Source organism: Festucalex cinctus, chromosome 12 (genome assembly GCF_051991245.1).
Source record: "Festucalex cinctus isolate MCC-2025b chromosome 12, RoL_Fcin_1.0, whole genome shotgun sequence".
NCBI lineage: Eukaryota > Metazoa > Chordata > Actinopteri > Syngnathiformes > Syngnathidae > Festucalex > Festucalex cinctus.
Genome location: NC_135422.1, coordinates 18766127 through 18790501, shown reverse-complemented (window position 1 = coordinate 18790501; position 24375 = coordinate 18766127). Strand labels below are relative to the sequence as shown.

At 37.8% G+C, this 24375-nt stretch overlaps 2 protein-coding genes across 13 annotated transcripts in view; one reads left to right on the top strand and one right to left on the bottom strand.

Annotated features, from left to right (window-relative positions):
• The window catches only part of nsd2 (nuclear receptor binding SET domain protein 2), a 28128-nt gene extending 26994 nt beyond the window's left edge, over positions 1–1134 (bottom strand). For 2 of the 5 annotated variants that reach the window (XM_077538169.1, XM_077538173.1), the window contains exon 1: positions 947–1134. The gene's annotated coding sequence lies outside the window, so the exon portion shown is untranslated. Of the gene's footprint in view, positions 1–46; positions 704–741; positions 910–946 lie in introns of those variants that run through there. The other 3 variants (XM_077538175.1, XM_077538170.1, XM_077538171.1) reach the window with 3 other exon arrangements.
• The window catches only part of letm1 (leucine zipper-EF-hand containing transmembrane protein 1), a 38847-nt gene continuing 14913 nt past the window's right edge, over positions 442–24375 (top strand). For 2 of the 8 annotated variants that reach the window (XM_077538185.1, XM_077538186.1), the window contains exons 1-11: positions 442–3043; positions 5266–5323; positions 9637–10105; positions 14542–14685; positions 16912–17049; positions 17259–17462; positions 18701–18820; positions 19780–19911; positions 19989–20147; positions 22371–22463; positions 22648–22680. In XM_077538185.1, the coding sequence (XP_077394311.1) occupies positions 2959–3043; positions 5266–5323; positions 9637–10105; positions 14542–14685; positions 16912–17049; positions 17259–17462; positions 18701–18820; positions 19780–19911; positions 19989–20147; positions 22371–22463; positions 22648–22680 (1635 nt within the window). In that variant the 5' untranslated portion in view covers positions 442–2958. The remainder of the gene's footprint in view (positions 3044–5265; positions 5324–9636; positions 10106–14541; positions 14686–16911; positions 17050–17258; positions 17463–18700; positions 18821–19779; positions 19912–19988; positions 20148–22370; positions 22464–22647; positions 22681–24375) is intronic. The other 6 variants (XM_077538184.1, XM_077538183.1, XM_077538182.1 and 3 more) reach the window with 5 other exon arrangements.

The following is a 24375-nucleotide window of genomic DNA, read 5'->3' as shown; positions in this document are numbered from 1 at the left end:
TTGGTCTACTGCAAGATGTTTTCGAAACGAACTGATAGCAACTTACATTCAGACTGACTTACACGCAGGCCGACACTTATAAGCCGAGCAGGTAGCCTCTATCCCCGGGTCCCTTCCAAATGGGAGTCTTCCCCCCACTGGAGAAAGGATAAGCTATCTGCTAGCTGCAGTCTGCGGTATGGGGGGAGGGGGGCACAGATGAGGGCAGGACCCGCGTGCAGCGATGCCCAATGAGCTCACCGACGTGTGGAAAAGCCGCGGAAACGAGAACAGCCGCTGACACGTCCAACAATAAAAGTGCACGTAACGCACCAACTCCTGCACACAATCTGTGACATTTATTAGCGATGTCAGAGTCTCATCGTGGATCGATTTATCTTGACTGGCGAGCGCCCTGCGATTGTTCCAAGTTCTCGCCACTGTCCAGACGTTACTTTTAAATCGCAATCTTTAAGTCGTCATCGACTCCTCGTGTCCTGCGGCTGCTATTTTTTAATAACGCAATTAATTGGCAAGCGGGGATGCATTATTTTCCATTTCGTGGTACTCGCGAGCGTCAGCCATTTAGCAGCAACTAGACAAAAGCCGTCGCACAAAGGACAAAAACGACAAAATTAACGTAAAACCGAATAGGATTTGAAGTGGTTCGACGTCGGAATGAAGTGTTCGGCTACGACTTGGGTCAGAAGAGTCACTTTGTCGGCGCCATGACAGCTCGTTTCGTAAAAAAAAAATGCTAACCTGTGAAGCCCCATTCAAGTCCATAGAAAGTAGCAGCTCGAAGCTAGCATCGGCTAACTAGCCGCCTCTCGCTTAAAATGGATGCTGGGCTCCGGGACAAGTGTACACTTTCCCAGGAGGAAAAAAAAAAAAGTCCCCGAGTTGGCTCCTCTGGGCTCGGCCTTGTCAGTAAAGGCAAACGGCGGCGGTTGTGGGGGGGTTTTACCTGCTGGCTGGACGTCCCGACGGCTGCTTAAACGGAAACGGGCAGTTTATCCATGGCGTAAATAGGCGAATTTCATTCAAGTGGAGTGAAAAGGCTTTTGCGGGGAACTCAAACTGTGATGCCGACCAGCGCGAAAAATGCTCACTCGTGATTGGTTGGCGGCGCACATGAAGGAAAAAAAAAAAACAACCATAGGAAGTAGATGGATGACCGCACTACCTCATTCATTCACGATCATTTTTTGTATTCGTTGCTTATCTTCCTTTCTATTCAAGTTGTCGGCATCCGCGAATTCGGATTTTCGATGATTTTTTTCCCCCCCCGATTTTTTTCGCCTTTGGTGGGAGTTTTTTTTTTTACTTTCCCATATTATTAGTGGAGAACTATTGATTGATTCTCAGTGTTTTTTTTTTTTTAAGTTAAAGTACCACTGATTGTCACATCCACCTACGTGGGTCGAAATTAATCTCTTGATTTTAAAGTACACATGACATTTTTCTCGCAAATAAAAATGAAAAAAAAAATGAATTAGTCATCTCAGCAGAAGAGGACAATGGCTGACGTTTTCATAGCTCTGAGATTGGAGATGAGATAGGTGGAAAATATTGGTTTATTTGTAAGGGATCTGCTGATCACGAGCCCCTAAAATTAAGATAATCGGGGCCGATCGGTTGGCCAATACGTCTATTCTGTTCATATTTCATACCAGAGGTTTCTTTCTACTCATTATGTTAATGGTTATGTAATAATAATTTAATTACACATTTCCGTGTTAATGATCAATAACACAAAAGAGAAATATGATGGCTTGTTTATGCCCCCCCTTGCAAGCTTCTTCCGGGTTGGGGAATCCCGCCATGGGACTCGCGCGTACTCATGCGTCGTGGTCGGAAAGGACGTGAATTTCAAACGAAAATGACGTTTCTCGTAAAACACCACTTTTCATGGGAGAAGTAGACATGCATCCAGGTAAATCGTGAATGAAATGTTATTTAAATTACATATAAAGAACATATACATAACATCGGTATCGGTAAATAACCCGTCAAAATGACCATGTGTTTTTATTTTTTTCTTTAACCACACACTTCCCCTTTAGGTTTAAAACAAAACAAAGATGGCTGTATAAAAGCAACAAGAAGGTAAAACAAATTGACACGGTCTTTTTGTATTATTCACAAATAAAGTGATTTTTTTATATTTTAATTGTTTAACTTTGTTCAGTGCCTAGTATCCGCCTTTTTTTATGACTCACACGTCATGGGCGGAAAGTAGTTTACTTTAGAGTAGTTAAAGTGGTTTGTCTCATAGAACACCCTTTTCCATAAGAAAACAGTCTTTCGTCACGATAACATGATTATAATCAGAAATGTTCAATGCATAAAATGAACACGTATGTTCCATTAGAATGTGCAAATATACAAAAAAAAAAAAAATCACATAATACTTTTATTTTTTTAAACCACACACCAAACGTGTTTCCGCCTCAAGTAAACAAAAACTAACTTTATTATTATTATTATTATTATTATAAGTATGAATGCCCACATAAAAGTAATGGCAACACATGTTGAAACACATTTTTGTATATAAATATTGATAAACACAGTAATAATTGTCTCCTCGCAAAAAAAACAAAAACAAAAAAACTGTCGAATCGGTTCCGTCATTTCCGTTTGGCGGCTCCCTGGCTAACGGTCGAATGACGTCAGAGGAAGTCTTACCCCGGGTTAGCTGTCACTCAAGGACTCCTCGAGCGAGAGAGAGAGAAGAAAGAATGGCATGAAACACGGAGCCGGATCCTCCGATGTTGTACACCATTTAAGCGTCGTGTTTTGTATTTATGTGCCCACTCCCCAACGCAGGGGTCTACTTTCCTTTGTTTCGACAAACATTGAGCCGAGCTCCCTAGCTAGCTAGCCAGCCAGCGCACCAGGTACTGAAAAAAAAAAAAAAAAAAAAGTCCAGGGTAGCAGCGAGACGGACAAACAGCGAGCAAAGCTTCCTTCCACATGGCGTTAATCCTGTTTACGAGGTCCAGGGCACCTTTAATGACAACCTCCAGATCGTTAAACAATGATCTGCGGAAAGCCAAAGGTAAGGAGTTATTTATTTTCGTCATTAATTTGTTAGGCCTCTGTGTGTGTATGTATGTGTGTGGTGGGTGACGTAGCAAACTAGCTCGTTCACATTAGCATTTGTGGTACTTTTCCGTTTCTGGCTGTGACTCATTGTTCCAGTAAATATGCTCCCGAAAAAATCGCGTTAAGAGGCTTGGTAAAATGAATGTTGCCAAGTTGGAAGACAATTCGGGAATGAGGTCGTGTGAGGACAGCGGCTCAGGTCGAATTGGATGGGATGGGAGGATGCCGGTTGCCATGGCAGCGCCTTCGTCTTTTCACTCTCAAATAGTCATTATGTAGTATGTACAAAAATTTCATGTCATAACATATATGTACTAGTAGAAGTCTTTTAATTTACAATTACAAGTATATTACCGCTGAGTTTTGATCCAACACGTCCACGCGAGTAACTGGAATTATAAGAGTAGAAAATTGGCATTCATTTCATGCAGTTTTAAGCAAAATGCGATAATGGCATATATAGATCTTTCTTGAAAAGTATCTGTTATTGTTTTTTTGGATGGGAAATTGTACGTATCAAAACTACTTTCGGTGACGGTGACTACTCAAGAGTTCAATCAAACCTTTTTTTTATATAGCACCTTTCATACATTTAAATGCAACTCAAAGTGCTGAACAATTAAAACATCCATAATACAATAAAAAGACCCCCCCCCCCCCCCCATGATCGTACACACAGACACACACGCAAACCACGAAATGGCGGGGCACAGAAGAACCCTGAGAGGAAAAGCACCCAGGAGGAGTTCATCCACACTGAGATGGATGACGGCCAACCACCACAGGGAGTTGAGTACTTGTACTGTTACAGTCTGGTTAAAAAAAAGAAAAAGTTATCGAACATCCCTAGCTGAAAGCTGGTCAATGTACGTTCTGTACAACCAAGGTCAGCTCAGCTGTAGTAAAGATTAGAGCACAATAAAGTGTATTTGATTCCAGTCAAGTGTTTGATGTTCGCTCTTGGGATAGGAAAAAAACAACCTCAAAAGAGTAAATTGTGAAAAAAAATACTGCATAATAGTTGAGTTTAAAAAAAAAATCTTATTCATTAATTTCCTTTTTTTGTCCTGCAGTCTGTATCTATTCCATCTATTGCTCTCTAATCTAATACTGCATTGTGGAAGTATGTCGAGTAAAAGACAATTTGTTTGTTGCTTAGCTCACTCTGTAAATCAGTGGTTCGTTCGAACCCTAGTGGTTTGGTGAGTCAGTCGCAGGGGTTCGGCGGAGGTCAAGACACACTCGTATAATTCTCTGCTTGGCCAACATTGGCTACAGGTGACCCCGCATGCTACATAGAAGAACATAATGTTTTTGTATGAAAAATGCGTTACAAATAAAGATTGATTGATCGATAATGGTGTTCCACAGGGTTCAATTCTGGGGCCTCTGCTGTTGTCATTGTATCATCGTTTTAAAGTGCTCTATAAATATTGAGTTGAGTTGAATGATGGGAGTTGCATGATTTGCAATGCCAGGTTGAGCAATTCTAGTCCAACACAATTAGCTATTTAGCAAAACAAAAAGAACACTTCCTTACTACGCTGTGTGGAGATGGGGAATACACGAACACAACAATCAAGAAGGGTTCGGTACCTCCGACAAGGTTAAGGTTAAGAGCGGCTGCTGTAAATATAAGCAAACACTTGACCAGCTCACCAAAAATAGTATTTTATGGGCTATGCTTTGGTTTTACACCACTAAGAGTCAAACGAGTGAACTGCTGAATGTAGAGGGGCCACAACGGTTTTACTTTATTTCTGGTCTCTTCCCTCTTGTGTCATTTGTGACGTGCTTCCAGTACACTCGGTGAGTGATTGTGCATCCACGTGCGTCTGTGTGAGCGTGTGCCTTGTTGGATCCAGTCCAGCCTTGCCATGTGAGGGCCAAGGGGGGCGTGGCCTGGCCACCTGTTCTGTCACGATTGGTCAAAAGTGTCCGCGGGCCTCTCACTGGGGTTGTCAACAGATAGTAACTCATTTGGTCATTAGGTACGACTTCTAATGTCATCCATTTGCAAGAGTTGCATCCAAAATGTTGTCTTGATATCGTTCATGTAGTGGATGGATCTCATTTATAGATCGTGTACCTGGAGTGGTTACTGTGCTGCTGTGTATGTAATGGATATTGCGCTATTGATTCCATTTGAAATCAATATGTTTTGCTTTCTCACAGGAAAACTCAAAGACGCTTCCGGCTTCAACTGCACTGCGTTAAGACTCTCAAGTCAGAGGTGAGATGCTCAAATGTATTTTGTAGTTAAAACAGCTCATACGCTCGCCTTATACGAAACTGTGCTAGCTCAATGCTAGCAGACATTGCAAAACGCACACGGACGAGCTAACCAAATGTCGTTCCTCGATGTCACAATGTTAAACAGCGGATAGTTGAACACAAACAGTGAAGTAACAAATGGAGATAGAGTATAATAAAACACATAGACATATAGTCTTTATCCTCTGTGTAAAACGACCATTTTGTCTTTTTATTTTTTATTTTTTTATATCTGTATATATGCATATATGTTACTGCCTCCTGGTAGCCAAGGTATGAATGCCGGAGTCTTATGACGAAATATAAAAATGACAACGCAAAGTACTGGTATATTAATTTTTGAGGCCGAGGCCAATTCTGATATTTGGCAGAATAAAATTCTGTTAACCATCTTCTGATTAATTAATATAAAAAATGTAATTAATACAATAACTTATTTGTTTGTCCCTCAATGCATACAGTTTAACAGGCAGATTGTTTGACTGTTTAACTTTGTTATAGAGAGAATTTTTTTGCAGATTTTTTTTGGGCCTTGTATGTTGTCATCATTGTAGGGCTGCTTGATTATGGAAAAAATAATAATCCCGAATATTTTGTCAATAATTGAAATCACGATTATTCAAACGATTTTTTATTTTTTTTAGTACAAAACAAGAAAATCTTAAAAAAATATTAAGAACAATTGAAAAAAAATACTATAATTATGTAAGTTCCTTTTGTACCAAACTTAATTTATAATAACATATATTTAGAATAATATTTATTTGTGTTGGCGCAGCATGTGCACTGTGCAGTAGGGATGTCACGATACCAGAAATTTAATAGTCGATGCCGATACCACTGAAATTCCACGATTCTCGATGCCATTTCGATACCACGGTAAAAATAGAAAATAAGCAATAAATTCTGTACTTCAACATACACTCCTTTATTAGGAGCGAACAACAAACAATGATACTGTGTGCTTAAACAGAACAATTGGCATGTAGCTTTAAAAAATTGAATCAGTGGGTGCTGGTGTCTGTGGATCTCACTTTGCTTTATCTATCCTTCCCTCCTTCCTCTCTTTAGTTTTTCCTCTGGTCACTTGAGATCTCAATTTATTGGAAGTTTGAGGTTTCTGGGGTTGGCATAAGACTCTGGTTTTGTAACCACGCAGGAGGGGTTTTGTTGGTGCTGGATTTCACTTTGATGGATTGGATGTACTGGCTTCTATGGATCTCACTCTGCCTTATCGATCCTTCCCTCCTTCCTCTCTTTAGTTTTTCCTCTGGTCTCTTGAGATCTCGCTAAATTTGCTGGAATTTAGAGGCTTCCGGGGTTGGCGTAAGACTTTGATTTTGTAATCATGGGGAAGGCAGGAAGTGTTTGGTCGGTGCTGGATTTCACTTTGATTTATCTTTCTTTTCTCTTTATTTTTTTCTGACCTTTTCTCTGGTCTCCTGACCATTTAAACCTAACGACTCTGGCAAGATTCTGAAGTACCTGGTTAAGGCGAAGGGAAATGGGATATTTATAAGGCTTTAGGTGAATTAATGAGTATAAATTTACACGTATTTGCACGCGCACGCATGCACGCACGCACGCAAACGCACACACGCAAAAAAAAAAAAAAAAAAATTGAATTAAAATACTGTGCATTAATGTATTGAACAATAAAATAAAAATACTGTGCATGTACTAGCTAAGTACAGTAATAGCACAAATATGTATAAAGCTTACAACAATCTACTCTGCCATAGTATTCAGAAGCCATTTGAAATTAGAGAGAGTCCTTATATGACATAAGGGGTACAAGTCTCTACAAAAAAATAAAATAAAATAATAATCAAAATAAGAACAAATATTAAGCAAAGGTGTGTTTCTGTAATAGGTGTTCATTTGTGGAATCGTTTTGGCAATGACTTGAAAAGATGCAAGGCAATGTATATGTTATATGTTATGTTTATATGTTCAATAGGGGTGTGAATTGCCTAGTACCTGACGATTCGATTCGTATCACGATTCACAGGTCACGATTCGATTCGATACCGATTAATCCCGATACGAATGGTCACGATTCGATACCGATTAATCCCGATACGAATTTCTAAGTCGATTGTTGCGATTTTTTTTCATTCATATTTAGAAAATACTAATCAGTAAGCTTGTAGAGTGTAAGATTTATATGAAAATGTATTATTTATTTATCTGAAATTTCAGTCTTATAGAGGTTGTAATCTGTTTCATGTTTGAACAGCATTAAAATAAAAATATTAAGGCTTAATGTGCCGTTCATATAACATTCTTCCATGCTCAAGGTGTGAATCCTAAAAAAAAAAAAAAAAAAAAAAAAAAAAAAAAAATCGATTCTGCCGATTATTGAATCGATTCGAGAATCGCGCGATGTAGTATCGCGATATATCGCCGAATCGATTTTTTTTAACACCCCTAATGTTCAATAAATAAACAAACAAACAAACAAACAATGGGCGGCACGGTAGTCGAGTGGTTAGCACGTCCGCTTCCCAGTTCTGAGGTCTCCGGTTCGAGTCCAGGCTCGGACCTTCCTGGGTGGAGTTTGCATGTTCTCCCCGTGCCCGCGTGGGTCTTCTCCGGGTACTCCGGTCTCCTCCCACATTCCAAAGACATGCATGGCAGGTTAATTGGGCGCTCTGAATTGTCCCTAGGTGTGCGTGCGAGTGTGGATGGTTGTTCGTCTCTGTGTGCCCTGCGATTGGTTGGCAACCAGTCCAGGGTGTCCCCTGACTACTGCCCAGAGCCAGCTGAGATAGGCGCCAGCAGCCCCCGCGACCCTTGTGAGGAATAAGCGGTCAAGAAAATGGATGGATGGATGGATGGACAAACAAACAATAAGTACTTAACACTAAAATACTGTAAAATGAAAAATGGATCACAGGGCATGTAGCATTAAATAAAAATCTTATACTGTGCTGCTTATTTAACAACCAGTTTCAGCACGTAGCCTCACGCACACAAACAAACAAAATAACGAATAACATTTGATATATTATTTGAGGGTTGTTTAATGTTACTTTAGGTGATTCAGTAAATTAGCTGCCCGGCAACTTGATCGAACTTTGTTATGCGGGACAGAAGAGGCTGAACATAACGCTAACGTTATTTCGCAAAGCAGCTCATTGAGTGTGGGGTCATCATACTCACGTTATTAGTTTAGATATGGACAACAATGATAACACGGGAATTCAAATGCACTTGCCTTGAATTCTTGGTACAAGTCTGGATGTCCATGTTTCGCTAAGTTGAATGCGTTCCCCTTTCGTCTGGAAACGGTTTCGGCATCTCAATCCCTGCGCATCAACCTCAAATCCAAAGTACTTCTATACGCGACTTTGGTGTTTTTTCTTCTCAACTAATTGAGGGGCCGCTGCAGTTGAAGACGACGCAGATGTGCGGGCTACTGTCATGTTGCGCGCATGTTACTCTACTTCCCTGTTATTGTAGCAGCGGGAGGGTAGTCACGTGACGTCATTAGACGTAACGTGGGTTGCCAGATAAGCGCCCATATCCACCCAGTTTACATGATGTAAGCTTGTGTGAGTGAGTGCGTGTGGGATTAAAAAAACCCCAATAATAATAAAATAAATAAACACCCCCAAAACAACACAAAAGACGCGGCCAGATATGCCGCCTCGATACCAATCGGTACTTCGGGTATTGTAGAAAAGGCAGTATCGTCACATTTTCAGAATCTTGGCATTGACTTGGCACCGAAGTATCGGTTCTTGTGACAACCCGACTGTGCAGTAGGACGATCATTTATTTTTTGATGATTACTTATATTTATTAAGACAAAATTCTTTGAAACACTACAATTATGCAAGTTCCTTTCGGACGAAACAAAATTTATTAAATTACCGTAGTTGTTTAAATTATTTTTAAAAAGATTCAATTGTATAAATTTAAATAACTCAATAATTAGTATTAATCATCATTTTTTTAGAATTAGGCTGATTTTGTAATTGTGGGGTGTAGTAATTGAAATTGTAATTGAATTTCAATTAATTGCACAGTCCTACGTCATTGTCTTTGTCAAATGTTGTATTGTGTTAATGTGTAAAAAAAACAAAAACAAAAAAAACGGCGAAAATAGGCTGATTTTAGCCAGTTGTAAAAGACTTAATATTGACCAATCAATTATTTCTTATTAAAAAGCACCTTAGAAAACATATTTTTTTTTTAGTATTATTATTATTTATTTATTATTTTTTTTGCCGTTGGTATTTGATAATTTTGGTTTTGCCTTCACAGATTTGATGGCTTCCGACTCGTCAGCACCGCCCAGTTGGGCCCATCACTCCTCTCATCCGATGGCCGCCACCACGGCTCGGATTCACGGCGCCTATTATATGCCTTGGCCCCCTGGCCTTCCCCTACAGCGTACCCGGCCATTTCTGCCGGGACGCGACCGTGGCGGCGGAACAAGCCCGGCGGCGGCGTCCGGTGGCTGTACGCCTCGCCGGCGAGGTGGGACGACTCCAAAGTGGAGAAGTCCCTGCGCTCGCTGAAGGACAAGAAGAAGCTGGAGGAAGGGGGCCCCGTTTACAGCCCCGCGCTGGACGCCGAGCCGGTCAGACGGACGCTGCGGCAGCGGGTGGTGGACGAAATCAAACATTATTACCACGGCTTCAGGCTGCTGTTTGTGGACACGGGGATCGCCGTGCGGATGCTGTGGCGGGTGCTCAACGGGCACGGCCTGTCCCGCCGCGAAAGGAGACAGGTAAGGACGTTTTCTTGTTTTGTTTACTCCGGACATTGACGAAATTGTGAATGTGATGGCCCAGTGAAAGTCAGATAGGAATTGCCTCAAAATCGTGATGAACTAATTTGCTGCCAAAAAACGTATAAATACGTTCTTTTTTAAAAGGGTTTTAAACATCCCAAAGACGTATTTATACGTTTGTTTTGTAGTAATTACAAAAACGGCCAGGAGGTGGCAGCAGAGTACAAGGGATCAAGCAGGGCCATGTTGAAAACAAGCTGTTTCCCCACAATTCTGAACAGATTTGTGAATGATATACTATTTTTCCACGATGAAAAAAGGAGACTCTAATCTCCATGTTTTTATAGCAAAAGAACACAATATTTTGTGGTCCTTGTAAAACAGCTGGGAGTGAAGGTTATGTGTATGAAGGGGCGTGGCCTTATGAGTGCTACCCTCTTACTTCCTGGTTAGCTGCGATGCTAGCGTTTCCGAATATGGTCAAGCTTGCACCATGGCGCGCTCAAAAATCGAACAGAGGATAAAAAGGCCGTAAGCCGTCAATCAATGCACCACTTCAACTAATTATTTAACCTCACGTGTTGGATTCGGTTATCTGAAAAACGTTTGATACTCCTTGGCTGGGAATGTTTCAGCGCTCCGTCTGCTGGTCAGTTCGGCTCTCATGCAAGGAGGGCGACCCGGGTCACAGCATCGGCGATAGCGTCAACGGCTTAGCCTGAGGCGTTTTGAGTCCACTTCGCACGGGCCTAAGGTGTCGAGTTGTGACTGCGCCACTTGATCCACTTACATTCGCACTGCAGCGAAAACATCAGCCTCTGACGTCTTCATTAGGGCCCACCTGAGAAGGATTTCTTTGAGGCCGATTGTGATATTTGGCAGGATAAAATTACGACAGTCAATGAATTGGCCGATTAGTTAAAACGAAAATAAATGATTTATAAAGTATTGTTTTTATCCCTTAAAGCTTGCAAAGCTATAAAGATGTCAATTGCACTACTTTGTCCTTTTAGTGTTTTTTTTGTTTTGTTTTTTTTTAACTTTTCAACATAGAAAAAGCGGCAGAAATTGGCCATTTTCTTTTCAGATTCAGATTTTATTTTTTTTAATGTTTGAATGTCATTATCTCTGTTGTATGTAATGTGTTATTGTGTAAAAATAACTAATTAAATAAATAAATAAGCCCCCCAAAAATCTGATTTTGCCATTTTTAAAGTGCGAATATATCTTCCAATTTATTGGTTGGCCCCTAGCTCTTTGACTGCCACACTTTATCAAAAAAAAACTTGAATATGACAAAGACTTTGATCATTTACATCATCCTTGAAAACGTTCAATTTCATCAGCTTTCATCATATTTCATTGTAATTTCATACGCAATGAGCCCATTTAAAAGAGATACAAAGCTGCCATCTGCTGACCATAGATAGTGAGTATTTTTGATTCCACAACTCATTGACCAGGCAGCACATGCTGCACTTGGGCGGTGAACTATCCATTGATAAAAAACAAAACAAAACAAAAAAAAACGTACTTGACATCATTTAATGTTTATGGCGGCATACATCGTGATTTTACTAATCGTTGTTAAACATTTTTGGCAGTCAAAGAGCTAGTAGGGCTGCACAATATTGGAAAATCATGCAATTTGCGATATAGTTACTGAATATAACGATATCGATATTATTGCGATATTTAACATGTACCTAAGGAAATGACATTTTTATGATCTAATGAAAGAATTAGGGGTGCACCGATCGACCGGCCAGCCAATTCATCAGCCCCGATTTCCTTGATTTTGGAATGTCGGTAATTAGCTGATCCCTTAAAAATAAACCGATCTTTTCCACCAATCTCAGAGGTTTGAAAAAGTCAGCCAGTAACTGTCCTTTTCTGCTGAGATGACTAATAGGATTTTTAATTTTTATTTAAGCGAATTCATTCGTGTGCGGTTAAAACAACCCATTTGTATTATTTCGCCGATATTGTTCAATGTATTCATATAAATGAAGGTTGGAACACTGACGGTCTATGCTGCTTCTAATGGAAAAAATTGGTATCGGCAAAAATCGGGATCGGCAGATAAGACTTTTTCAAAGATCGGTGATCGGCCGGAAAATTGTGATCGGTGCACCCCTACTTTTAGTATTTTTTTTGTTTTGTTTTTTAATTTTACAACAGACAAAAAGTGGCAAAAATTTGTAGATTCAGATTTTTTCCGGGGTGAATATTTGAATATCGTTATCTTTGTTGTATGTAGTGTGTCACTGTGTAAATAAATAAATAATTAAATAAATACATTAATTAATTAATAAGCACAATTTTTTTTTTTTTTTTTTTTTTTGCCATTTACATTCATATGTTACGATTTATCGGTTGGCCCCAAGTCTTCTTAACGTCTTGAATATGTCTGATAATGGATGTGCAACAACATGAGGTAGTCATGCGCAATTAATGAGTGGATCCTGAATCTTCTACACTTCTACACTCAAACTGGATTCAACTCAACTCTAAATATGATGCAAAATGAATTCATTCGTAAAGTATAACTGTTACTTCCTATTTGACAATTACCATTACGCTGTTCCTTTCTGCCATCACACCGACTGAAAACTTGCGCAATTTGATGGTAACGCTGCATTCCAGTCACAGTTGAAAAACAACCACGCACGTGTCTGTGCGCATAATGCATATTTCACAACTGGCGGTGACACACCAACCCACAATGAACCTGTGTGCTTTTGTGTTAATGCAATTCTGCAAAAAAAATCACTAAAACTCAACCTGACAAACTAAATTCACTGTAAAACTGAAACATAAAACAAAGAGAAAATGATTGTACTACAAAATAAGGTTTGATAATTGCTAAAAACTGAGACTGGTAAACTTAACTACACTTAGTTGACATACTAATGTCATTTAAATGAATGCTAATAGAAGAGCGGAATGAAGCTACTGTACGTCAATAGCTTCTAGTCAGTGTTGACGATGGGCCCATTTGCAATTTTACACCTTTTCACATGCAGCTGACTCCCTCTGAGCGCGCCTGTCCCAAATCATCCACAGTCCATTCATACAAGCCCAGACTTAACTTTCACCTCCTTAAGCTTCTTTTCATATTCACTGAATGGGCAGTCCCCTCCCACACGTTGATGTGATGATATACATGTCAATGGCCCCTCTCACAAAAGACCTTTTCAGTGGGATCCATCCGAAATCCTTCACCCTGCTGGCCGCCTGACATATAGGTGGCTTCTTCGGTCACTCCAAAACTCGACAATAAACCATCTTGTTCGTGCCATCTTGACAAAAATATGTCTTTTGAAATTTCTTGTGCTTGTATTATAAAGATTTTGGCAGATGGATGACCTTTTTTTTTTTCAAGTGGCTTTAACTAAAAAATTCAACTGGCAAAAGTTGTTTTTTCGAGGTGGTAAAACAAGCCCATGAATCCAGTTAGAGAAATTAAAATGAATCGATTAATCAACAGTAGGGGTGCGTTTAAATAATCGAATAATCAATCTCGAATTGATTTTCCTTTTCGAGCCTGATATCGATTCATAATACTATGAATAAATAATTTTAATCTCTTTCCCCCCCAAAAAAAATTCATAAGAAAATAGAATTTTAAAGGCCAATTTAGTATTTCTTCGAACATTTATGGAAGACCTGACTTATTGCACTTTAAGACAATGCAGAATCTTTTTATCGCTAATTTATATTTACAGCTGCTGAATTAGAATCATGAAAATATTTTCATCTCATCCTTAACTGATATCAATGTTTGTGTAATACGTAAGTAATTACAACACGGTTTACTTTCATTAATAAACTCGTCAATGTTTGCAGAGTTTTTATCATGTCCTTGATATTTAAGAAAAATTGATGTTCTATAATTAATATTGGCTCGAAGTGAAGTGAATCGAATCTGGGAAATAAAATCAAAATTGCATCAAACTCAACTCTTGTGAATCAAATCGCTTTAGGGAAATTAGAATCAATACCCAGCCCAAATCAACAAGTAATCAATTATCAAATTAAACGACAACTATTTTTAATAATCGAGTAATCGTTGGAGCCATTTTTTTATTTAAAATTGTCCAAATCCTCTGATTTCAGCATATCAACAGTAAATGTTTACTGATTTCTGTAGTCAGTCAGTAAAGAAGACTGATTATATTCTGTATTTAATCAAAATAAAACATAATTATAAACATCAGTTTTTATTTTGGAAAAGAATGACTGAACGGTAACATAGTACAACATCAATTCCTCTTCTTTTGTAATACACCTTAATGCAAAATTAAAATGAATCCGATTGGTCGATTAATTGATTGAATAATCTATTACTTAGTAATCGATTAATCGATTGTAAAAATATTCAATTGTGACAGCACTACATCCAGCTGACATGAAATTCGGCATGTGTGCAGTTCCTCCGGACCTGCGCGGACGTCTTCCGACTGCTCCCCTTCCTGGTGTTCATCATCGTCCCCTTCATGGAGTTCCTGCTGCCCGTGGCGCTCAAACTCTTCCCCAACATGCTGCCGTCCACTTTCGAGACGCAGTCCAAGAAGGTAACAAACTAACGAACCCACTGCCGCCCAACAACCTGCAATGTCACCAAATGACGAGTGGCTTACACTCCACTTTCATGTGACATCTGACATGAACTTTCACCCCGTCAGGCGCTCAGACGGTTTTGCTTGACAAGCTTTAATCCTATTGGCTGACTAAGCTTATCTGGTAATAATTATAGCAAGCTTTTTCCTGTATGTTTTGTTGCTTATCAAACAACGTACTATATATAATGTCACGTCTGTTTGTAGACCTATATTTACATACCGCACTGTTTTTGTTGTTGTTGTTTTTTTGGTTTTTTTTGTAATACAAGCCGTCATTCAGCCACTTCTTTGCTCTGTTTTACAAGCAAAAATTCGCTTGACGGCAAGCAGCTGTTTGGCAGATAATTAGCAATTCTTACAAAAAGAAGTTTCAGGCTGTTTGTTGACACTCCCAGTCAAATGTTTGCTCTGAAACTAAACACAAAGAAAAGACGATTGCTCATTGTGTATTTCAAACAGCCACTTAGCTCTACCTTAGGTTTTAGTTTTTTAGTTTTGTTTAGCTTAATGCTAACAACGATTCGGTGTTGCAGTGTAGTAACCTTTTAACTAATTTTCTGCCAAAAATGTATAAATACATTCTACTTTCAATTTATCAAGTGTCCCAAAGACGTATCTATAGGTTTTTTGTGGGTGTTTTTTTTATTTTTTATTTAGGGATGTCCCGATCCCGATCACATGAACGGAAACAGAGTCCCGATCACGTCATTTTCAGCTGATCGGTATCAGGAGAAAATGATCGGGGTTTTCATTTTTGGGCAATTTTGTTTTTATTATTATTATTATTCTTATTATTATTATTATTATTATTATTATTATTATTATTATTGTTTTAGGGGCTCCAAAGCAACAAAATCATCCAGAGGTAAACATATTGCGAAACAAAACGCGTTATTTATTTTTATTTATTATTTTGTGCACTTCTGATGGCACTTCCTTAATATTTTAACCAAGGAATCGGATTGGGCCTCTGGATCGGCAGATCCTCACAATCAGGTGACTCGGACTCGGGTGCAAAAAAAATGTGACATCGGGACATTCCTATTATTTATTTATTTATTTATTTATTTATTTATTTATTTATTTATTTATTTATTTTATGCTAGAGCATACAGAAGGCTTTGTTGCAGCCTCTCAACAATAGAGAACGGGTGAAAAAAAAAATGGTAGTAATAACAAAAACGGCCAGCAGGTGACAGCAGAGCAAAGGAGTTCAACCAGGGCCATGTTGGAAAAAAACTCATTTACTTAAAATTATAAATAGGTTTGTGAATAATGATGAAACTTAGCAACATTCTTGTGCTAATTGCTGCAAAACGGAACGAGATAGACATATGGTTTTATTTCTTAATAAAAGAAGAGACTTTATCTTCTTGGTAGGTTCCATGTTTTTATAGCAGTAGAACACAATATTCTGTGGGCCTTGCAAAATCAATCCAAATCCAGTAAAACAGAGTGAAGGGGATTGCTTCTGTGAAAATGGCGTGAATGACTTAAGCAGTTTATTTTTTACACAAACGGTTGAGAAACGTATAATCGGCACTAGGGATGTAACGATAACGGCAGTATCATGATATCTCGATATTAAAACTGCCACAATATATTGTCGTCATCATGTCACGATATTAAAAGCAGCACATCTGTTCAAAAAGTCAGGTTGATTTCCATTTGTTCACTTCTAGCACCCTCTGGTGGCTAGTTTAATTTTCACAAGGCATGTTTTGGCCCTTCAATGTTTAAAATCCACACTAATGGGCAGATGAAGGGGATCGTAATATGCTTGTGAGTCAATATGTGGAGGAACTCGATGTGTGCGTGCATTAGCAAGTAAGTGCCTCAATAATAAGTGTTATTAGAGACTGTAGGTTGCTTATATGCGTTGATGTAATGTTTTTGTGTGTGTTTTTTTTACATAATTGTGACCTTTTTTTGTATCGCCAACCTCCCCACAATATTGTGATCATTACCGTATCATGACTTTCATATCGTGATTTCGTATCGTGATGTTTGGATACCGTTACATCCCTAATAGGCACAGACCAAACTACTAACAGGTGAATATTCTTTATCCTCTACGAACATTACTGTCTGTAGCCTTTTAAAAAAAAAAAAAAAAAAAAAAAAAAGTGCTGGTGGAGGTAATCGTTCCTTCAAATTGAGGAACATGTTTGCGTGCAGGACGAGCGATTGAAAAAGGAGCTGCGAGTCAAGCTGGAGATGGCCAAGTTCTTGCAGGACACCATTGAGGAGATCGCGTTGCGTAACAAGGCGGCCGAAGGTGATGTCGCCGAGGAGTTCTCCACATTTTTCCAGAAGGTCAGTGAACGAGCGTGTGCTTAATATGTCACCCAAGCTGGGTACATTCACATTCACACATGCACACATACATATTCAGCTCACCTCAGCTTTATTTCAAAAGCACTTTCAAAAACAAACACAGTTGAAACAATGAAGTATACAATGCAAATCAAACATAAAAGACGTCGCGCGACGTTCCGCACAGTCAGCTGTTATCGTGTCGCTAGATCCGAGACTCTGGCGAGCGTCCCAGCAACGAGCAGATCTTGCGCTTCTCCAAACTGTTTGAGGACGAGCTGACGCTGGACAACCTGACGCGGCCCCAGCTGGTGGCGCTGTGCCGCCTGCTGGAGCTCCAGTCCATCGGCACCAACAACTTCCTGCGCTTCCAGCTCATCATGAAGCTGAGGAACATTCGCGCCGACGATAAGGTTTGCTGCCTTTGCGCTTTCTTGAGTCAATTGTTTAATGTTGGTAAAGTTTTGTGCCTTTTGATATTTTTGAAATGTACAAAAGGGTCTTTCGATGAGAGGAAAAAACTTTACGTAATTGGCCCAAGTGATTTTTTTTTTCTTTCCAGAAAACATAACAAAGTTAATCAAATACTTGATTACATGAAGAGAAAGGAATTTTTTTTTTTGGGGGGGGGGGGGGGGGGGGGGGGGGGTCAAAATAGGACTTTATTGACCATTACCTTAAGAGAGTGAAAATATGTAAAATAATTATTTAAATTACAAAACATTTCCTTTTTTTCTAATTGGCTTTGAATGAATGAAACAATTGTTAAATAAAATAATCTTCCAAAATTATATTTTTGTAAAAATAGCTCAAGTGTTTTAAAATGATACATTGTCATTATTAATGTTATTTATTTGTGATTTCATATTTTTGTAATTTGTGTGATCCAAGGCATTCTGGCATTTATTAAAATAAATAAAACAGCAAATAATTGTTAAAAGTTTATATGAAAAATATGTAACATTGTTTTTAATTCATTTTCATTGCAATTATACTTTATTAATGCAAGCATTTAATAATAAAAAAATGCCAATTGCTATGTATAATTTGTTCATTTTAATAATGAGATATTTCACTCTCATGAATGTTGTTTTTGATGAAATTATAAATAAAACAATTATTTAATAAACTAAATGAAGAAAATGATGTAAAATTGTTCATGTTCGTGTTTAAAATGATACATTTGTGATTTAATATTTTTGTAATTTGTGTGATCCAAGGATCAATTCTGGTATTTACTAAAATAAATACAACAGCAAATAATTGTTAAAAGTTTACATGAAAAATATCTAGCATTGTTTTAATTCATTTTCATTGCAATTATAGTTTATTAATGCACGTATTTAATAAAATGAATAAAATGCCAATTGTTATGCATAATATGTTCATTTTAATAATGAGATAATTCACTCCCAAGAATGTTTTTTGATGTAATTATAAATAAAACATTTATTTAATAAACAAAATGAAGAAAATGGTGTAACATTTTTCCTTTTACTTGATTTTTTTTAAAATAAATACAATAAAGTTAACAAATTAATTTATTTGAATTAGAAATATTGAAGGAAAATGGCGAATACAATCATGACAGCACACTTGATCTTATAAATGCTCTTTTTTTTTTTTTTCTTTTTTCTTTCCTTCCTTGCAGCTGATTGCCGAGGAGGGCGTGGAGAGCCTCAACGTCAACGAGGTGCAGGCCGCCTGTCGGGTTCGAGGCATGAGGTCGCTGGGGGTCACTGAGGAGCGACTCCGAGAGCAGCTCAGCCAGGTGCCTCACTTTTTATCTTCCTGTAGACTGACGTGTGGCCACCAGTGTTATTAAACCGTAGTTTTGGAATTTTTCATTTTTTTGTTAGTTCTGATTGTGATTTGAGTTTTGTTTTTTAAATTTAGTTTTAATTAATTTTCTGGGTGGTTCTGTTAGTTTTTATTACGTTTAATTATTTAATAAATGTTTTGTTTTATTTAATTCAGTATTAGTTTTTTTTTTTTTTTTTAAAGTGTATTACTTATGCGCAATAATTAAAAAACATCATGGAAGCGACGTCATCTGAAGTTGCTTTTCTATTGGCTGCTGCTAGATGACACTAGACACTTCTGCGTGACACACTTTCAAATGTCCTTATTCCGGTTAATATTAGTGTTGTTCCGATACCGTTTTTTGGCAACCGATACCCAGCTTTGCAGTATCGACCGATACCATACCGATACTTAGTTTGTTTTCCCTCAACATGAAAAAGCTGTCCTGCTATTGGTTCAGAGCATTCAAGGGCAAATAGGATATCTTAGATCGGCATGCAGTGAACATGTCACATACCAGTGAATGTCGTGCACCAGCAAGACACAAGATGCTGCATCTAAAATCCTATATTAGTGTTGGAATTAATGGTATCGGCATGTTACTGGTGAGTAGTCACCGATACCGATACCACTGTTTTAATGCAGTATCGGCACATCTGCCGATACCAGTATTAGTATCGGAACAACACTAGTTAATATCAAAATAAATCTACTTAAAGTTACATTTAAAATCATCCTCAAAGTCTTGTGCATTAAATTAATTACCAATGACTAAAAAGAACGGCATTTTTGCTATAATTATATTTAGTTTTAGTACCCTGTTGACCATTTCATCAAAGAATCCAGTTTTTCAAATGTATTGTAGTGATTTCAACTTATTAGACTTGATCAACTTTTTTTTTCTCTCTCTCGTTATGCATCTTGTAGTGGCTGGAACTTCATCTGAAGCAGCAGATCCCCACCTCCCTGCTTCTGCTGTCCCGGGCCATGTACCTCCCCGACACGCTGTCCCCGGCCGACCAGCTTAAGACCACCCTGCAGACGCTCCCTGAGATGGTGGTACGTCTTCCGTACTCGGGTCCTAAACCGCTTCTGTGCTTTTCAGTTTTAACCTGCCTGCCAACGTTTGTCCACAGACGAAGGAGGCCCAGGTGATGGCGGCTGAGATGGAGCTGTCCAAAGTGGACAACAAGACCAAAGTGGAGACCACGCTGCAGGAGGCGGCGGCCATTCGCCAGGACAACAAGGACAGGGAGATGGAGCGGCTGGCCGACCTCGTCGAGAAGGCTGCCAGGGTATCAAATTGTCACTTTCAGCCGGAATGCATGCTAGATATTATAATCAGATATTATAGTTTCTCTTTTATTCATCATCCTCGTATTCACAACGAACAAGTGCAAAGCACTGAACCCAACAGGTCTAATAATCAAAACAAGACAACATAATACGTTTTTTTTTTTTTTTGTTTTGTTTTTAAAAGCTGAAATAGCTGATGTTTGTTGTGATTTCAGATTTCAGATTACAGTGTTCCATCGTTTATCGCGGGTGTTACGTTCCAAAAACTACCCGCGATAATCGAAACCTGCGTTCATAAAAAAAATAATAATAATAATAATCCTGTTAATTATTAATTAATGTTATATTTTTTTGTTTATTATGATTTTTACTTTATTCTAAATGCATTTTCATTCATCATATATGTTCTTTATTCATTTTCATTCATTTTTCCATTATAAGTTTTTTTTTTTAAATGTATTTATTACAGTATACAGCACAGTATATATTTTTTCCATTTATTATATATATATATATATATATATATATATATATTCATCATTTTTTTATTTAGTCGTTTTTCCCATTAAAGGTATGTTGTTGTTTTTTTTATTTACTTATCACAGTATACAACACAGTATATATATATATATATATTGTTTCATTTATATATTTTTTTGTTTTGGTATGATTTTTAGTTTATTATGAATGCTTTTTCATTCATTTTTTTATTTAGTCGTTTTTCCCATTAAAAGTATGTTAGTTTTTTTTATTTTTATTTTTTATTTTTATTTATTTTTTTATTTTTTACTTATCACAGTATACAAGACAGTATATATATATTTTTTTTTCATTTATTATATATTGTTTTGTTTTGGTATGATTTTTAGTTTATTACAAATGCTTTTTCTTTCATTTTTTTATTTAGTCGTTTTTCCCATTAAAAGTATGTTAGTTTTTTTTTATTTACTTATCACAGTATACAATAGGGGTGTGAATTGCCTAGTACCTGACGATTCGATTCGTATCACGATTCACAGGTCACGATTCGATTCGCTACCGATTAATCCCGATACGAATTTATAAGTCGATCGTTGCGATTTTTTTCATTCAAATTTAGAAAATACTAATCAGTAAGCTTGTAGAGTGTAAGATTTATATGAAAATGTATTATTTATTTATCTGAAATTTCAGTCTTATAGAGGTTGTAATCTGTTTCATGTTTGAACAGCATTAAAATAAAATATTAAGGCTTAATGTTCCGTTCATATAACATTCTTCCATGCTCAAGGTGTGAATCCTAAAAAAAAAAAAAAAAAAAAATAAAAATCGATTCTGCCGATTATTGAATCGATTCGAGAATCGCGCAATGTAGTATCGCGATATATCGCCGAATCGCTTTTTTTTAACACCCCTAGTATACAACATAGTTTTTCATTTATTATATTTTTTTTCTGTTTTGGTATGATTTTTAGTTTATTATGAATGCTTTTTCATTCATCATTTGTTTTTGTTTTTTTTCTTCATTTACAGTAATTTTTTCCATTAAAAGTACCGGTATGTTGTTTTTTTAATTGACTTATTACAGTATACAGCACAGTATATATATTTTTTTATTTATTATGTTTTTTTGTTTTGGTATGATTTTTAGTTTATTGTGAATGCTTTTTCATTCATTTACGCTTTTTTTTTCATTTACAGTCGTTTTTTTCCATTAAAAGTTTGTTTTTTTAATATACTGATTATACAGCACAGTATATATTTACTATCTCCAGAATGCAATGTCGTGAAGCGACAGGGCAGACACCTTTGGAAAGATATGGCCGCGCAAAGACCAAAAAAAATAAGCAAACCAAAAAGCACGTTGTAAACTAAAATAAAATAAAAAAAATAGCACGCTGTAAAAAAATACGCGAAACAGCGAGGCCGCCAAAGATGAACCACGGGACACAGGGAACATAAACAAGGGAACACTGTAGACGGAAAAATGTAAATGCCAGGTCAAATCATTTCTGCAGCTGTAACGCTTTAACAACGTCATTTGTAATATTGGTTGATTTTCAATTTCTTCAAAAAAATTTCACATTTGAATTTAAATAATTCCTTATAGTGTGTTGAAATCTTAAAATCTTGATCAACTGTTTGAAGTCACATCTGTCAAATCAGTACAGCATATTTACACAATAAACTGACTTCTTCTGGTGGACGTTAACATAATGATGCTCCTGTGGCTCCCCCTGCAGGACAGCGAGGAGCTGGCAGCCGAGCAAAGCAGCCAGACGGCGTCGCAGGCTGACGTGCTCCAGGACACGGCACCTGTCGTCGAAGGAGTGAAAGTAATTTTTTAACAATTTTCATCCATTGCACAACATATGAGTCACAATTTAAACAATGTCTATTTTGCTTTTGCATGCCAGCTTTTCATTTCTTTATTTTGCGATACTGACTGAAGTTGTCTCTTTGTTCCGCTGCTTCATATTCTCGATTCTTCTTCTTCTTTGACTTCATCTTCTTGTGCAGTTTGAACAGTGGCAGACATTCCTGCGCTACCAGGTTAGCTTTAGTGCTATCTCATGCTACCTCGTCCTCCCAAATGATCCCGTGCTCGCACCAGTTCTGGAAGTTTCTGCTCCTTCCGTAAACTCCCTGAATTTATCCCAAACTTCTCCCCCCAAAAAATGTGGCTTTAAAATTTGTGCAAAGGGCTGTCCCTCATGATTGTTCCCAAGTATGGTGATCATTAGGGGTGGGAATCTCTGACATGAGGCCGATTCGATATGTATCTCGATACACAAGTTGCGATTCGATTGAAAAACGATTATCTTTCAGAACAGAACGGTTCGATACGGTTCGATTAAGTTTGGGAACGATACAATTTTCGATTCGATACGATTAATTTCAATATTCAAAACTTATAGTGACATTTGTTGCTTGTAAATATTAATCTTAAAACACCACAATTTTTTACAGTATCTACAAATGTGTTAAAAAAGAACAACAACAATGTCTTCTATATTTTTATATATTGAATCAATTATTTAAATGGACCGGAACAAAGGGCTGGGCGATATGACTGAAAAATGTATCAGTTTAAATAATTATTAGTTGTTATTGACAGTTATATATATTTTTTTTAATTCAAAATCAGGATCAGGAAAACAAAAGGCTGATAATTCAATTTGAAATGTAACCTTTTAAAATTTTTATTTAACCTTTAAAAAGACACCAACACAATTAAACAGAATATGTGCACATTGTGAAGTATTTCAGAAACATACATTTAAGACATGAAATAAACCTACCGTCCAGCCAAAAGAAATATGAAGCCACCTTATGGAACAATAAATCTATCAAACACATTTTAGCAACTTAATATATCCAAAAATATTTCCAAAAGTGCCCTAACCTTTTTATCAACAATATTTGTTTTTAACAATTTTTGTTTTTCTTTGCCATCACATTCATTTTTGGTTAATGTATGACATCTTTTTTGTTTTTTTAATCTGAGACACGATGATGACCACGGAATCACTACTGTTTGTTTTGTTTTTTGGGCTGTCGTTCATTTTGAGTTTGATGACGTAATTGCGGGCACGTCTCAGTTCCCTGCTGCTCATGCTAGTTGTGTACATTGACAGGGAGCCACAAACTGAGAAATGAGATACTTGCAGTGTGCTTTTAGCATAGCTGGTGTGTTGGCTGTGGGACATACCTGTGTCGTTTGAATTCATGCATTGGATCGTCACGGGAGTTATTCTTTTTGGCTCGCGCGCAGTTCCAACGCCGGCCCGGGACATACAAGTGCACCGAGAGGACTCGATAGCAATGGGAAATACCGAGATGTGAGGCACCGGCTTCTGCTAACTGTCTCCACTGTTGCATGTTGTCACTCGTTGTGCGCGACTGCACGCGTGCCGTGTCGCGAGCACGGCGTTGACGGTAGGCGGCCCCCCTCCCCCCCAAAAAAGGTGCGTAACGTCTTTGCATTATGTTTACAACATCCGGGGAATGAAGCGTCTCTGAGCGCTACTTTGCTAGCTCTCTGTAAACACGGAAGTAGCTTGAATAGTGATGCTACTGAAATGTAAACAAAACAAGTAGAGCACGGTGCAGAACTCTTGCTATTGTTATGAAAACCATAAAGCCTCACTCGCAACCGATTCACAGCAACGCGATATCCGGTCCACAGCTTTACAAGCAATGTAAGGATTCCCGGCGGATTTTGTATCGGTTGACAAGTCTGCTACC